At 38.8% G+C, this 16,187-nt stretch overlaps 2 protein-coding genes and 1 long non-coding RNA gene across 4 annotated transcripts; 2 read left to right on the forward strand and 1 right to left on the reverse strand.

The window, feature by feature from the left end:
• The first annotated feature begins 805 nt into the window (after positions 1–805).
• LOC144461879 (uncharacterized) lies at positions 806–1,385 on the forward strand. The gene is made up of 3 exons (XR_013490464.1): positions 806–961; positions 1,070–1,157; positions 1,247–1,385. It is a non-coding gene; the product is annotated as an uncharacterized LOC144461879 (long non-coding RNA).
• A 4,355-nt stretch (positions 1,386–5,740) lies between these two features.
• Positions 5,741–8,670, reverse strand: LOC144461885 (uncharacterized). Of its 2 annotated transcripts, XM_078165688.1 has the most exons (5): positions 8,429–8,670; positions 7,797–7,898; positions 7,033–7,132; positions 6,724–6,831; positions 5,741–6,426 (listed from the first exon to the last, which is right to left on the reverse strand). In XM_078165688.1, the coding sequence occupies exons 1-5, from the start codon at positions 8,605–8,607 to the stop codon at positions 5,950–5,952; spliced, it is 966 nt and encodes a 321-aa protein (XP_078021814.1). In that variant the 5' UTR covers positions 8,608–8,670; the 3' UTR covers positions 5,741–5,949. The 2 variants fall into 2 exon arrangements, with proteins under 2 accessions (XP_078021814.1, XP_078021815.1); XM_078165689.1 differs by lacking the exon at positions 8,429–8,670 and having other exon boundaries at positions 7,797–7,937.
• Positions 8,671–10,898: 2,228 nt separating this feature from the next.
• On the forward strand, positions 10,899–13,657 carry LOC144461862 (uncharacterized). The gene is made up of 5 exons (XM_078165527.1): positions 10,899–10,962; positions 11,495–11,704; positions 11,857–11,979; positions 12,978–13,091; positions 13,179–13,657. The coding sequence occupies exons 1-5, from the start codon at positions 10,899–10,901 to the stop codon at positions 13,487–13,489; spliced, it is 822 nt and encodes a 273-aa protein (XP_078021653.1). The 3' UTR covers positions 13,490–13,657.
• The last annotated feature ends 2,530 nt before the right edge of the window (positions 13,658–16,187 follow it).

Consider the following 16,187-nt stretch of genomic DNA (forward strand, 5'->3'; position numbering starts at 1 on the left):
GAAGTGAATCTGGTATGTTTAACATTCATAACCCCACCTCCAAACATTAACATCACATCGTTAAAAGCAGGGAACATGCATATAATAAATGCTATTCAAAATTTCAGAGAGACTGGTCAAGGCACAGAAACATGCATGATTTATAGATGAGGCTCCGAAGAAGATCACTGCAGTACTGGGTATGGATCATTGCTCAGCATAAGTTTCAGATTTGTAAAAATACGGTTTATTTAATGTTATGGGGCTTCTCCAGACTCAAACTTTGGGTGAAGATACCGTTCTGCAGATTTTACATTACAGGGATTAGCATCTACAAACTGGGTTTTTATATATGGGCTGGTCTCTGCTGCTTTTGTGTGGCCAACGTGTGGTACTTAGGTAAAGAACATCATCATTGCGAGTGAATGCATACAATGTCCTTCCTCTGCTTTTACAGTTGACCTTGAGAAGCATCCAGAGGACCGAGCATGTCTGAAAGAGTTTTTTGGACTGCTGGGTGGATATATTATTGCAACAACAGGCCACCGAAGGGTGTTGTGATCAACATGACCACAAAGGAGGTCAAGGCAGCAGAAAAGACTAAGCAGGGTGCCCGCATCATCTGTGTAAGTGCAAACATTATTACAAAAACTGAAAGGACACAAGAGACATACACATTGTTATATCAGTTGGTCAGAGTGAAAAGTCAACATTCCTGAATTATTAGGTTGGACAGCACAGAACTCAAAGGTACTTTGGTGAAGCAGCTGTACCCCTCAAGCCAAGCGAGTATTCCTGGTTGCAGCGTTACAACCTGCTTCGAAACAGAATTGAAGGAGGCAAAGAGGCTTCTACCTTCTTTCACACAACCAGTGGAGGCATCCTGCTGAAGCTGTCTGAATATTTCAAGGAGGCCTGGGAGGGGATGGGCTTGGGGACAGCCCCAACTTTCAACATGCTGCGCTCCTCTGTTGCCACTTATGTGAGATAACTTCTCATGTTTTTTTGTATCTTAAAAACAATTAAGTGTGGTGAAAAGTTAATGAATTTTGCACTTGTATATATTTCTTTTTTACATTCATTCCTCCAGGCCAAGCGGCAGTTGGGCCATAAAACCTACCAGAAAGTGGCGACTTTTATGTGCCATGATGCAAACACAGCCAAAAGATTTTATCAAGGTTTTTTAAACAATCTAAATCAATGCCAAACCTATTTTTTCTTGTAGTATCCATCAACTTGTATTCATTTTATCCATTTCTTTGCACAGCGGAGGACCCAGCAGAGGTCACACTCCAGAGTAGAGGATTGTCAATGATGGCAATTTCTACATATGCTGCAAAGACAAGGAAACGCAGAGAGAAACACAAGAAAGACAACACCATGACCATTGCTTCTTCGGAGGATGAAAGGGAGGACAACGAACCTGCACAAAATGAAGACAATCAAGGGTTTGAAGAGGAGGAGCAGGAACCATTGGGCCAAGAGAAGCCTGTGAGAAAAAGGCTTAACCAGCTGTACAGCAACAAGACCCTTGTGACGTCAGACCAGCAGGTGAGACATGTGACTAGCTGCAGTGTTTCCACACACACATTAAAATACATCGTTCTAAAATGAGCTTAATATATTTTATTTTTCCTAAAAAAAAGATGGTGAGCTCATCTGATGAGGATGATGCAGGTGATATGAAAACCACACTAACTGAAACAGTACCAGATCGTGATGAGGAACATGTGCCAAAAAGGATTTACCAGCTGCGTGAGAAAAGGGCATCTGTGCCTTTGAACCAAAAAATGGTGAGTTTTGACAGTTTTCAGTACTTCCACATAGTACAAAGCTTTTAATATTCTTTTGACTTTTCGTTAAAAACAGACGGTGACCTCTTTTAAAGAGGATGGGACAGATAAAAGGGAGGTTGAGTGCCCTTTCCAGAAAAGAGAGGTGAGAGTAATAATTAGATTCAGTGCTTCCCCACATTCTACTAGCTTTCAGTTCAAAATCAGTAAAATTAATCTTGTGTTACCTAAAAACAGAGCTTTAGTTCATCTGAAGGTGATGGCTCCGCTGATGAATGGAAACCCACACAGCAGGAATCGGAGAATGATTCTGAAGAAGAGGAGGAAGAAGTCCTACAAAGGGTTCACAAGGTGGACAAAAGAAAGAGATCTAAGAGAGCTGTCCTGCAAAGAGAGGTGAGATCTATCATCAGTTTAAGTGTTTAAAAGTACTGAAGACCTTCAGAGCTAAATGAGTTAATGAGCTTTAATGAGTTAAAACCACACAGGAGGAATCAGAGGGTGATTCTGAAGAAGAGGATGAATAGATCATAGGAAGGGTTCACAAGGTGGCCAAAAGAAAGAGATCTGAGAGCCCTGTCCTGCAAAGAGAGGTGAGTCATTATCAGTGTAAATGCTTTGGAAAATACTAAAAGCTTTCAGTCCAAATGAACAAATTATTTTTGTCTTTCATAAAACCAGCTGAGGAGCTCATCTGAAGTTGAGCAGGTTGGTTCAAGGGTCCGTGCACTGAGAGTAACAGAAAAGGAATCAGAGGAGGAGTGTACGAGAGGAGAGAGTCCATGTCTGCCTGAGAAAGAAGGGGAAGCCCTGTCAAAAGGAAATATGGGGGAAAGTGGTGAGGAAGATGTGTTGCAGAATGAGGTAAGTGAAGTGGCTAGTACATCAAACAAGCAATAATCATATCACAAAAAGCTAAAGTTTTACCACATTAGCAAAATAAAAACTTGAAACTTGGCTTTTAAAACCCACACTTGTCTATTTCATTTGTTCTTTAATTCATATTGTTAAATTAACAGGATACACGAGCATTGATGAGCCAATCTCCAGACCTAAAACTGAATACAGCCCTGGTTTCACTGAGTCCTGTCACTCTCAAGACACCTGTAGTAAGTATAATGTCAACATATACCACCATATACCACATATAACACAAACAAGAAAAGCTGTTACTCATGTCAGAAAAAGTATTTTACAGTAAACAGACTTGTTTAGACATCAGGTCCATTCTTTACAATAAAGGGACTCTTACATAAATGTTGGACCATTGTGTGTAGGTGATAAAATCTGTTTCTATGAGGCCAACAAATCAAAATGATAACTTTTGACTGTGAAGTAGATCTGCTCGCTTTTTGTTAATAATTAGTGGCTTTCTAAAGTGTTTACAACATGCTTTGATGAGCTACATGATCTAGAAAATATTTTAACATCTTATTTATTTTTTGTTTTTTTAGACGCAGCAGGCTTTTGTAAGCCCAGGAACAGCAAAGATTTTGACAACTCACTCAACAAAAACTGTGTGGACCGAGTCAATATGGTGAACAAGATGATTTTCCACCAGTCATCTTTGTTTGAAGTCATCATGCCAATATCTGGTAATTATGGGAAAATATGACAAAGTGAAGTAATAGAGCCTGGACAAGAAAAGTTGCATGTTATAATACATTTATGTATTTATTATACACTTTTAAGGCGACAACATTGAACACCAGGCTGGATCCACAGTTGGACAGATGATTCCCTCAGGTAAATACATAGTACAGTGCACAGGATAAATACTGGTACAGTTTTCAATAGTAACCAATCATTATTTACTTAACATAAAGGATCCATGGGGGAAACTGTGTCCAAAGAGTGGCTGTTGGAGAATGAAGTCTCAGTGGGAGACACAACATTGCACAAGAGCCTGCCTGAAGAAAGACCGGGAGATTATGAAGGACAAGAAAAAGAAGGTGAAGTGGATGAGGGCTATTTGGAGAAGTCAAAGATTGAAGGTGAAGACAGAAATAAGACAGAAGATAAGATAAAAGAAGGACAAAAGACAGAGAAAGAGACACAGAAAGAGGCTTTGGAGAAGATGGACAGTGATGGTGAAGAAGGACAAAAGGCAGAGGAAAAGATCCACAGTGATGGTGGAGAAGGACAAAAGACAGACGAAAAGAGACAGGAAGAGACTTTGGAGAAGATGGAGAGTAAGAGTGAAAGAGGAAAGAAGAGAGAAACAAAGATTCAAGATTAGCCTGCGGTGATGACGAGGAGTAAAGTTAAAGAAATGCAAAAGAGAAAGATAAAAGAGGAGCATCTGGAGAAGAGTGAGAGGGAAAGTGGAGAAGGATCAAGTGGAGCAGCACAAACCTGGAAGATGCCTTTGAAGAGAAGGAAATTTCAAGAATGACGGGAAGAAAGGAGAAGGCAGGAGGAAATAGAAACTGTTCAAAACTTATGCAACATTAAAATGTTCAGTCACCATACAGAGTTCCTTGAATTTGATGTGTTCAATTGAACTGCTCAACTTGAAAAATAGTGGAATTTATTTTTCCGCAGTTCATAAGTCCGGTAATAGAATAGAATAGAATAGAATAGAATAGAATAGAATAGAATAGAATAGCCTTTATTCGTCCCACAGTGGGGAAATTCCGGTTATTGCAGCAGCAAGAGGATAGGAGAATAATACATAAATAGAACAGTATATACAATATAAACAGGAAAAAGACAAAAAAAAAACAACAACAACGACATACAGTGACATACAGTGACATACAGTGACAAACAGAAACAACGGCAAGACAATGGCAACGGTGCATAATGGATAATTTAAAAAATCTGCATGTTTGAGTATCTATTGGACATAACAGTTTATTATTGAGTCCGAGTGTATGAGTGGTCTACTTAGAGCAGTGCTGGTTAATCCTAGCATTTAAATCTTTACAGGGTTTAGCTAAACATCTCAGGGATCTCAGGCTGAAAGTTTTGTCAGTTATTCTGCACTCCACGTGGGCCAGTCCTGTGGTGGTTTGAACCCTCTCAGTCTTTTCATCTGCCAATGAGGGCCATATTTGGCCAAACAGGTCAAAGTTATTCTCGAGCCACCTTTGTACTTTTAATAAATAAAGGCTCTATACTGTAATGTTAGATCTGACCAATAGTGCAGAATCACTGACTAAACATTTCTAAACCAGTTTCTAGAAGTTGGAGGCCCTAATTTATTAGTAAGTTATTTCTCCTAGTTCAAGTTTCAGGCCTCCATCTGCTTTGGTGACCAAATGAGGTCAAAAGAGCAACTGGTCTGGGAAGGCCTCAGTCAAGGTCAAAGGTCATTGGAGATCATCCTTTCATTGTATATATTAAAAAAAAATCGGTAAGACTTTCTATGAAGACCACATCTATAGTGCATTATGAGCGCATTCATAGTGAATTATAATGCTCATCATAATAAATCATAATGCATTATAACTACACTCATAATGCTTTATGGTGCACTATATCAACAGTTATGAATAACTATAAATCTAGCTTATAATGACTTATAAATCCAAGGGTCTTATGAGTGCTCTTGACTGGTTATAAACTACAGACTGACTGATGGGGCTTATAATACGTTTTGACTACTTGTACCCCTCTATACACACACCTCAACAATAGACTGTTGTAAGGGCTCATAGGATGCTATAATACTCCATGAACGATCATAAGTTATCAATGTATGCTTTAAGTAAAGTGTAGTTCATATGCATGCATCTGTAATGCAGCATACCTCATCGTAATGTTTCATTGTTGGTGTTAAGTAAAGTGTAACACATTTGCATGCATTTAAAAGAATCTATGCTGCATCATAAGTCATTATGTCAGATACTAAAATATAAAGACACTACTAAATAAGTAGACATAATAGTTTTCAGCTGAAAATGTGGTTTTGGGGTTTAGTTACTGTTGGTATAAAACACTAAAAGGGAGAAAAAGACAAAACACATTTTTTCAAGCTTTATTTTAACAATGAAAACAGTTCTACGGTAGAACTGTTAACAGTGAAATTAACAGAACTGTTTTACCATCTTAAAAGTTGAGTGTGTAGGATTTAGTTGCATCTACTGGTGACTGCCTGGTGAGACTTGCTAAAACAGAAGAAACAGCATTGTGTGCTGCCATGACAAGACTTGCAGCCACTGTAAAAGTCTCTCTATTTACATTCATGTTTGTTGAATTTCCTTATATCATGAATGAGCCGGCCAAGAATACCATATCTGTGACATCGCCCAAGCCAGTACTCCCACTCAATAACCCTTAAATGTTCTTTCAAAAGCCCTGTAGTCTGATTTCCTCTATGACGCCAAACATCACATTTAAAGGTTTGCCAGGCTCTCTCCAAATTCTGTGTGTGACATCTGGAACCAGGATCTACAAAGTGTCTCTTGTGGCAGACAGTATGATGATCATATCCCTCCTCTGACAGAGCTCTCTTGTAAGCTCTCCAGTCGTCAGTCACAATGCTTGATCCTCTCTTAACATGGCGCTTTATGATAGGCAGAAGCTGGTCCGTGGAACGCCTCCTGACGATCTTGAGAATGGGTCTCCTGGTGGTATGTGATACTTCCAATATACCAAAAACCCATTTTTTATTCCGTCTCCATGCTGGTCCCATCCTCCCACGGTTGTACTGTCAAACATTGATTGGGATACACAATGAATTAATACATGCACTTTGTAATTCAATTTACATGGGTGTTCAAAAAGTGTAACTTCATTGTACACAGATGGATTATTAATTCTGCTAGTTAAGGAATAAATCATAGGGTCTATTATTTGTTTTCTTATTTCAGTTTAACAGCAATAACCAACAAAGAACCGCACAAGTCCAAACAAATACAATCAATTTCAAATGGGATGATTTACTTGTCATTTAAAAACTGATTCTATCAAAGAAAATTCCACATAAAGAGCAAATGTATCTTACCTTTCTTTTGTGTGAGAACTTGCTTTCGTCCAGCATAACAAAGCAATGACGGCCACCAACTTTCATTTTGCCTTGAGCGCGTAATTTGTGAATAGCGCGTCTGCAGACCTGCATATAGAAAAACACAAAGCATAATGACATCATATCTTTAAAGTCATGATAGGTTTCTGACATGTAAAGAATAATGTATAGCCAACCAGGTTCATTTGAGCAATGAAGAATCTCTAATTATCTTGATGGGGCTTATAAGCCAGTTTACCAAAGGCATTTCTCATTTTACTAAAGGAAAAATGTGGTGTGATATCATACTTTTCTCAAAGACGAAGCCATCTTTGTTAAGGTTCTGCTACTCGCTGCAACACCGTCTTCAATAAGGTCAACTTGCCTCATGCGCAGTCCTTGGGAAAATCTACATGAAAACAAAAACAGATCACTAGCCCACCGGACAAAATCTGAATATAAAAACTAACACTGATTTTTTTTTTTTAAATTCTGAGCTAGAGGTCTATTTCACAAAGTGGAAATGAGAGGGGAGAAACTCCATGTTTTCAATTATATACCATCAAATTTATTTATAGAGCACATTTTGAAACAACAAGGTTGACCAAAGTGCTACACAGTAATAACATAAATGCATTGTCAGGGCATTAACGTAAACTCTGGGCCGGTTTCCATGGTAACTCACTGTCTGAACTTAACTTGTTCATTGGCAGGTTTTCCTCAGCAAACCCAGAGTTTCTTTCTGTCTCCTCCCTCTTACAGAGCTGACATACTGCTTTATTTCCCCATTGATTCAGTCCATATCAAACTGCATACTGAAGCATAGTAATTAGTGGAGGTATAATGGTTGGATATTAGTTTACTGGGTCTTCAAGTTACCACTTTTATGTGCTGTCACTTTCAGAATAAAACACCTGCATGTCCTTTTTACAAGTGATATATTTTTTTATTCTTTAACACTGTGCAGACAAGACAGCTTTATTTACTCATTGGTCCTACTTTTCCACAGCTTCATACCAATTTTTTTTCCCATTTCAAGTTAGTCCCATCAGCAACAGACAAAGCAAACCCACCTGTAAATGAATTCCAGGTGGTTCTGGAGGGATCTGCGGGACTTGTAGAACATGGATCCTTGGCAAACTGAAACACTTCTTCCTCTGTGTTGCCTGCAAATCCTGTAAACACAAGTTACTTGTTCATGTATCCATTAGCTACAAACACAAACACAGACAGCCTAAAGATGTAGGATATTTTATATCAAAACTTTAACAAAAAACAAAAAAAACATGAACTTATTTGCTGCTCCATGGATATATCTAAAACAAGACAACATATTTTTTACTAACACAAGCAAAACATTTCCCCTAGTCTTGAAAGTTATTAGGTTATTAACAGTGTTGGGCAATAACGCGTAACGCGTTACTGTAACGCCTTACTGTTTAAATGTTACCATTACAATATGGTGCGTTTGTCCGTTACTTGGCAAATTCATTCATCTTTGGCAAGCTGCAGTGTATTTCTTCCTGTTTAAAATGGCGACGCTTTGTGGGCGTGTTTCCGGGGAAAGTAACTAGTAACTATAACTAATTGCTTTTTTAAGTAACTTGCCCAACACTGAAATAAGTACACGTTTGCTACAGTAGTAACGTTACACAGGGAGAAACAATGGCACATCATAGCAAATTGGCTAGCTAGCTTTTCTTACCAGTGGAAGCCGTCCTGTCTCGAAACCTGCACAGCAGTCATCGGAGTATCACATGATTTACACTTCATTTGGCGCTTCAAAATTCCCTTCTTCTGCATCCACAACACAATCTTTCTTCTATTGACAAGAGTATTTCTTGCACGCAACAATTCCGTTAATCCTCGCCTTAATTTACCCATTTTGTCAAGAGGGTGGCGGTATGCTCCTTTTCCGTTTGTTGCATAGACTCTATATCCACCTTATTTTCAAACACGGAAGTAAATAGTGATCAACTTCCGTTTTTTGTGCGTGACTTCCGGTCAGACGCTTTCCCTCATGCTTTCCCTTACCGGAGCTAACAGTGCAAGCTATTTTTTTTAGTTTTCAGTTGTTTATGTTAGTCAATCAGTTAGTTAGTTAGTTAGTCTGTGTATTTTGTATAACGTTAGATAACTGTGCCCACGTTTCCGTTATAACGGAAATTTATTCCCTCTAAACGCGAATAAATTGCACGTCAATCATAAACTATGAACCAAAAAAGCACAATCTATCCCGAGTGAGAGAAACTGCTTGATCCCCGTCTCCAGTGTACCAGCAGAGAACCTGCAGAACCGAATCAGTGAAAAAACACACCGGGCTACACAGCCTCTCTACCTGAGCAGCTGAAGCTGCGGCTCACACCCTCGACACACAGACGGTGCTTCTGCATGCCAGCCACACGTGTGCACACCTGTGAGAAATAAATATGTGAGGTGTACGCTGCTTTTCTATCTTTTTTCCCCTTTTCTTTCTGTCAGCGACACACACTCCTAACACAGGACGGGTTGTTTTAATTGACTGAGTTGATCATTAAGCCATAGTGATGCGCGGATCGGCTCTGATAGCACCTGAATCAGCATGTACGCATCAACCATCCAGCCGTTACAACATGATTGAGCTAGCAAAGCAGTTTTGTGTTGCTATGTGTGGTATTTATTCAGTTTTGGGAAATCACGATGTCTAGAAAGCATCAGTGGCTGCAGCTGACAGGGACAGCTAACGTTAACACTAGCAGCAAAGCTAACATCAGGATCGTCATCCGTTAAAAGCCTCCCGTTGTCGGATACGACATGAAACTACTCCAGTTAGCTCAATCACGTTGTAACTAAGACATCCGCTGGAGAAAATAATTTTTTCACGGGCCACTTTGTGAGTTTAGTGAGTTATTACAGACACGGCTAACGGCTAACAGCTAACGGTTAGCCCAGCTAATGTATGATAACCATGTTATTAATTACACACAGAGAAAATACTAATGTTTGTTCAGTCATTGTGTTTATAGACTTTACAAACATCAGATTAGTCTAAACGGTGATATTGTGACGTGAAAAATGTGATATATACATATATATATAGCTAAACTCAGCAAGGTAAACAACAAGGCGATTCCCATTTACACAGTGGTAAGAGTGCCGGACCGGAAGTGTCGCACAAAAAAACGGAAGCTGGCTGCGTTCTGTTTTGCCTCCGTGTTTCCGTGTCTTGTGTCTGTCTGTGCTTTGTTGCTAACCGCCATTAAACTGCGCAGAAGAAGAAGAAGAAGAAGCGGGAGGTTCTCCTCGCGCATGCGCACAATCCAGAACAGATCGCATCCTGCTTCAAAAAGGTGAGGACTATCTTGCTGAAAAACGTGTGTCATCCTTTTTTGTTTGCCACAAACTTTACTTTCTACAATAATCCAAAAATCAGTTTGCTTTTAGGAAGGAGCCAAGACAATTAACTTCCGTTTTTTTTTCTCTATGAGTTATTTGGTGAAGTCGGGCCTCCTCCCACATCACGTTTCTACTTTACTGCATGCGTTGAACTTCAGAAAGGGGCCTTGACTGGTTGTATTGGTAAGAGATGGAAAAAAAGGAACAAGACAAATTAATTATGCGACTCAAGATTCATGAAAAATAAAACCACCCGCAAAGATAGAATGCAGACACAATATCAGACTAAGCTAACTTTGCTTGCTAGCAAGGAAACCTGCTAACTTACACTAACGTTACACACTTTTTCTCCTGTGATGGGCTTGTTGCAGGATTTTTCATTTAATAGCTATTGTTATTTTTTTCAAAGTTGAAAAGTTAAAAATTGATGATTATTGCGGAGATGTAAACAATTGAAGCTATATACATGCAGTAGTAATTATGGTAGGTTAGTGTAAAGCTAGCAAATTGACAAACTGTTATAAATAGCCAACTAATTTTATTGGCATCTTAAGATTTTTTAAAACAATCTGTTATTGGTAAGAAGAATTTTCATAAAAGTGCATCCCTCACTTTTTTGTGCATTTGACTGCTGCATGTATATGCAAATTACGCAATAATTCTTTCTGAAGACAGCAGTGATTCACATGTAATGCATCTGTAATTGATATCATTATACCTAGATTATTGTAACAATAATAGCATTTTCCTGAAACTCATAACATGTGCCTTACTTTTTATTCATCTAGCCAGCTTCAACCATGAGTCGTTGCAAGGTGAATGCCAATCCCACAGATGATTCATCCCCCCAGAACAGCATAAAAGGTCTGGTAATATTAATTTTTTCCTGGTAGAATTGTAACATAATTGTCAACATCTAGGTCATTGACTACCAAATATTAACAACAGCATTGTTTTTAATAATGTGTGGCACAATGTTCTCAGTATGGTCCATGTCTATGGCTGATGTAGTGGCTGTACAATATATTGTTTCAACATCAACATCGCAATGTGCACATACACAATAGTCATATCATCTGACACTTGATATAAGACAAATTAAGATAATATAAGAAACATTCTTTGTTGCTTGATACAAAAGCAAAACTGGCAGGGCAGGCAGGTGATACACAGACTCTTCATGTACAGCAATTAGAGTGAGTGTGCAGTGACACAATGACCAAGTGCAGCCCACAATTAGTTACATCTTAGAATCTTTGAGACCTTTGTGTCAGCACATAGACACATAATCTGGGATTCTTAAATTGTGTTGCAATTATACATGCCTCCTGTTATTATTCTTAATGTAAGAGAAATTCTTATTTAAGGATTACTTCATTTGTAATTATTTCAACAGCCTCACCAAATGCAGTTCAGGAGGTTGAAAGACTTAAAGAACTTCTTGAGGCAGAGAAAGAGAAGGGGCGTATTCGTGATGAAACCATCTCCCTCCTCAAAGATGACAAAACCTACCTGCAAGGACAACTTGGGAAAAAGGATGAGCTCATCCATCAGCTACTCTCCAAGAAGGATGATGATAATTCTAGAGTCATGTCTGGCAAGTCAAGTGAGTAATTATCCATTCACATTCATACAGTACAAGTATTCTTTTTTCACTCTCCAATAGGTTTTCTCTGGCACACAGAAACATGTGTTTTCATTTTCATTCCTTTCTCACAACTAGATCACTAGTCACAAAATTTGTTTTGTTATTTGCAGGTGTCAAACGCAAGCATGGGGATGATAGAAAAGCCCCTTTGAAGAAAGCCAAGCAATTAAAGAGCAACGTTATTGACGATGAAGAAGAAGAATTCAGTTCTGTTCTTTCTGATTCATCTGAAGGTAACAAAGGCACAATTTATTACATACAGTTGAATCAAATCCCACATTTCTTCTCATTGTCTGGAAATATTTTAATGTTAACTTCACAAACAGTAACATTGAATTTGTCTCTTTGCACACCCTTTATTGACACATTATACTGTATACACTGTTTCCCTGCATTACTGTACTATTGGCAAGATCAGAGCACAAGGCTAGCTGCTGTTCAGTGCCTCACTCAAGGACAACTTTGTAATGCACTGTAGATGTAGTATTGTCACAATACCAAAATTATGACTAAATATCTTGATAGTGATACTGAAACAAGTCCATGGCAGGAATTCTAAAACATCCTGGAAATAACTGAATTCATTTTTTTAAAATAAGAAAGTTGAAGTTTTTAAAGAAAAAAAATTCAGAGGAGGCAGAGCAGAAATTTGCACTATTTAGAGGTATCTTGTCACAGCTGCAGGGCTATATAATAACTGAACATGTTTTAATAAAAATTAAATTACTCTGCTGCAGCTTCTGTGTTTAGCTCTTTAAATGACAAATGTTGGTCAAGTGTGTTCCCATGTTTGTTTTTCCCACACATGTAGGTGTATTTTTGGCAACAAAATGATACAAATAACAATAATCGCATTATTAATTGATAATTAGGTCACACTCCTAGTTTTGTAAAAGTTTTTACTTGTTATGCAGTGATCTGATGTCCACTGAAAGCTTTACAGAAGGGCTTTGCCTTCACTGTCAGTTCTGCAGGCAATAATGCCATATTTCCCTTAGTGCATATGCTTTATTGACACATTTTGTTTGGTTGGGAGAGGCCATGTTTACCTGTTTCATTTAATTGACACATTCAGATGTATGTCATCATGATGACACTTGTTTTATCACCTGTGAGCCTGTATTGCCAAAACCAATCTCTAGCAGCTTATTCCATGGGTGCTATGTATTTGTTTATATTTTGAAAGTTGACACTATCATGATCCTTGATCCTCCCTTGATTTCTATTCTAGATTCATCCATGGATAGTCACCGAGTGAGGAAGTCAAAATCTCCAGCCTCTTCCTCCTCTTCCCGCCATCAAGTTAAACCCTCGAACACTGATGACCTGATTGGAAGAAGACGAGGCAATTGCTCATTACAGTTTTGACAAGTTCACACATCTTGACAGCAAGCTTTTAAAACAAAATCTGGTTTTAATGTGCCATTTACAGCTAGAAACACCAGGGGCATCATTGCTCGCTACAAGATGGCTATGGATGCCTTCAACCGAGGCGGTTCCATGAAGGCAGCTTTTGATTGCATCGGTGCTGATAGAAATACTGTCTGCAGGACAGCGCCAATTGCTGAACTGAGCATAGCTGCACCTGACATCTTCAAAAACGTGGGGGCCTGGAATGAGCGCAAGGAGAAATTGTCATCCTTCGTTGACAGGTGCCGTGCTGCCATGACCCCAGAGGTCAAGGAAAAGATCACAAAAATGAAAGAAGATGGAGATCTGCTTCCCATCGCCACCCATGTCTAACCATGTCACTAATTGTTCATTTAAGTGTTAAGGTTAGGTTTGCACTTGATGCCGATACAAGATCAGTATTATTTTTTTATGATGACAAAGAGATTTATTTTTATTCTTTTCAGTAGCATTGGGTGAAAGTTTAAAAATGTTTGCCACATGTTAACAAGTTAAAATGAATGCCACTTTTGTACTTAAGTGTTAAGGTTTCTATTTTGAAAATAAAGTTGAGAAATAGAGAGACTTAATAAATAAAATAAATAGAGACTTTTACAGTGGCTGCAAGTCTTGTCATGGCAGCACACAATGCTGTTTCTTCTGTTTTAGCAAGTCTCACCAGGCAGTCACCAGTAGATGCAACTAAATCCTACACACTCAACTTTTAAGATGGTAAAACAGTTCTGTTAATTTCACTGTTAACAGTTCTACCGTAGAACTGTTTTCATTGTTAAAATAAAGCTTGAAAAAATGTGTTTTGTCTTTTTCTCCCTTTTAGTGTTTTATACCAACAGTAACTAAACCCCAAAACCACGTTTTCAGCTGAAAACTATTATGTCTGCTTATTTAGTAGTGTCTTTATATTTTAGTATCTGACATAATGACTTATGATGCAGCATAGATTCTTTTAAATGCATGCAAATGTGTTACACTTTACTTAACACCAACAATGAAACATTACGATGAGGTATGCTGCATTACAGATGCATGCATATGAACTACACTTTACTTAAAGCATACATTGATAACTTATGATCGTTCATGGAGTATTATAGCATCCTATGAGCCCTTACAACAGTCTATTGTTGAGGTGTGTGTATAGAGGGGTACAAGTAGTCAAAACGTATTATAAGCCCCATCAGTCAGTCTGTAGTTTATAACCAGTCAAGAGCACTCATAAGACCCTTGGATTTATAAGTCATTATAAGCTAGATTTATAGTTATTCATAACTGTTGATATAGTGCACCATAAAGCATTATGAGTGTAGTTATAATGCATTATGATTTATTATGATGAGCATTATAATTCACTATGAATGCGCTCATAATGCACCATAGATGTGGTCTTCATAGAAAGTCTTACCAAAAAATCTGCAACTGCAATTCACAGGACATGGTCCTTGGGGGGCCTAGATAATGTGTATAAACTTTGGTGGATGTAGCCCCAAGGATTCACTTAACAAGACAATCCAGCACCAACACCTACAGATGGTCTAAGGGCCTGGATCTTTCTTGGTCCAACCAGAAAAACTTTTTTCCTCTCAAGCTAGAAGTCTGAAAGTTTTGTCAGTGATTTTGCACTCCACGTGGGACAGTCCTGTGGTGGTTTGAACCCTCTCAGTCTTTTCATCTGCCCATGAGGGGTCACTCCATTTGAATTTCCATTTGAACAGTTTTAGGCACATAAATGGACCAATATAGCTCCTGATGCGGAAATTTCCTCCTTGTTGTTGAAATTCTCGATCTGCCTGTAGAGAGTCAAAAAACAAGACTGGAAAGGTAGCATGCACCAAGTGTTTATTCTCTATTGAGAGGGAACATCACACAGAACCACATGGCAGTAAGCAGTTCAGAGTTGTGCCCCCTGACCAAATGTTTCACTCCGTTCTTATACTGTTTGACATGCCTCTGGCCCTTTGATGAAGAAACACAGAACTTCCTTAACAGATTAGAAAATAATCTGGTGTAATACAAAAGAGATTGTAAACCCCTTTCAGGATTTTACATCTAGGTATAATCTCCTCTCTACTTAGGGGGTTATAAACAGCGGGGTCATAACAGCAGAGTTGACCAGACCATCCTTTTGGCCATTCCAGCAGTACACAGTTCAGGCTACAGACTAACTACAGAAAGTACAAGATCAAACTATATAAGAGTGTAAGATCTTCTAGATGTTACTACAAAGAATGCAAAATTCCATCACACTCCAAATGAGCTGAACCTGTCAGGAAGCACTTATATCACATGTCCAAGCCAGGTTCTAGAAGTTGGAGGCCCTAAGTTATTTCTAAAGATACTTCCAGTGTATTAGTAGCAATCAACATGCTTCCTGGATAACATGATTTTACACATCTCAGGGATCTCCTCGTTCAAGGTTCAGGTCTCCATCTGCCTTGGTGGCCAAATGAGGTCAAAAGAGCAACTGGTCTGGGAAGGCTTCAGTCAAGGTCAAAGGTCATTGGAGACCATCTTCTCAGTACATACATTAACAAAAAAACAGCTGCTGCAACTTCTTCCCTTAACCTAAAATACACTGGCTGATTCATGAGGCCTCTAGCATTTTCCCCCTGGTACATAGAAAGCTGAAATTGACAGGACATGGTCCGGGGGGGAGGGGGTGTACATAATGTGTATAAACTTTGGTGGATGTAGCCCCAAGGATTCACTTAACAAGCTAATACAGCACCAACACCTACACATGGTCGAAGGGTGTTTAGGATTTTATCATGAGAAGTTGGCCTTTTTTGCCTGGCTTTACCTAAAAGTTGAATGTTTTTCACAACATTTGCTATGTTGGGCCTGCCATCCATTCATGTGTATTGGGGCCATTTTGCCATTAAGCCAATATCGCAGTGCCAGTATCCAGGTATGCAGTTATTCATGGTAGTTGCATTTTTGGGCACCAGGGGGCACTTGATCAAGACTCTGGAGGCCAATATCTCAGTAACATCCAGTCTATGGGCCGCCAGAGTGACTCTAGGGACCCACAGTG

The sequence above is a fragment of the Epinephelus lanceolatus genome, chromosome 24 (assembly GCF_041903045.1).
Source record: "Epinephelus lanceolatus isolate andai-2023 chromosome 24, ASM4190304v1, whole genome shotgun sequence".
Taxonomy (NCBI): Eukaryota; Metazoa; Chordata; class Actinopteri; order Perciformes; family Serranidae; genus Epinephelus; species Epinephelus lanceolatus.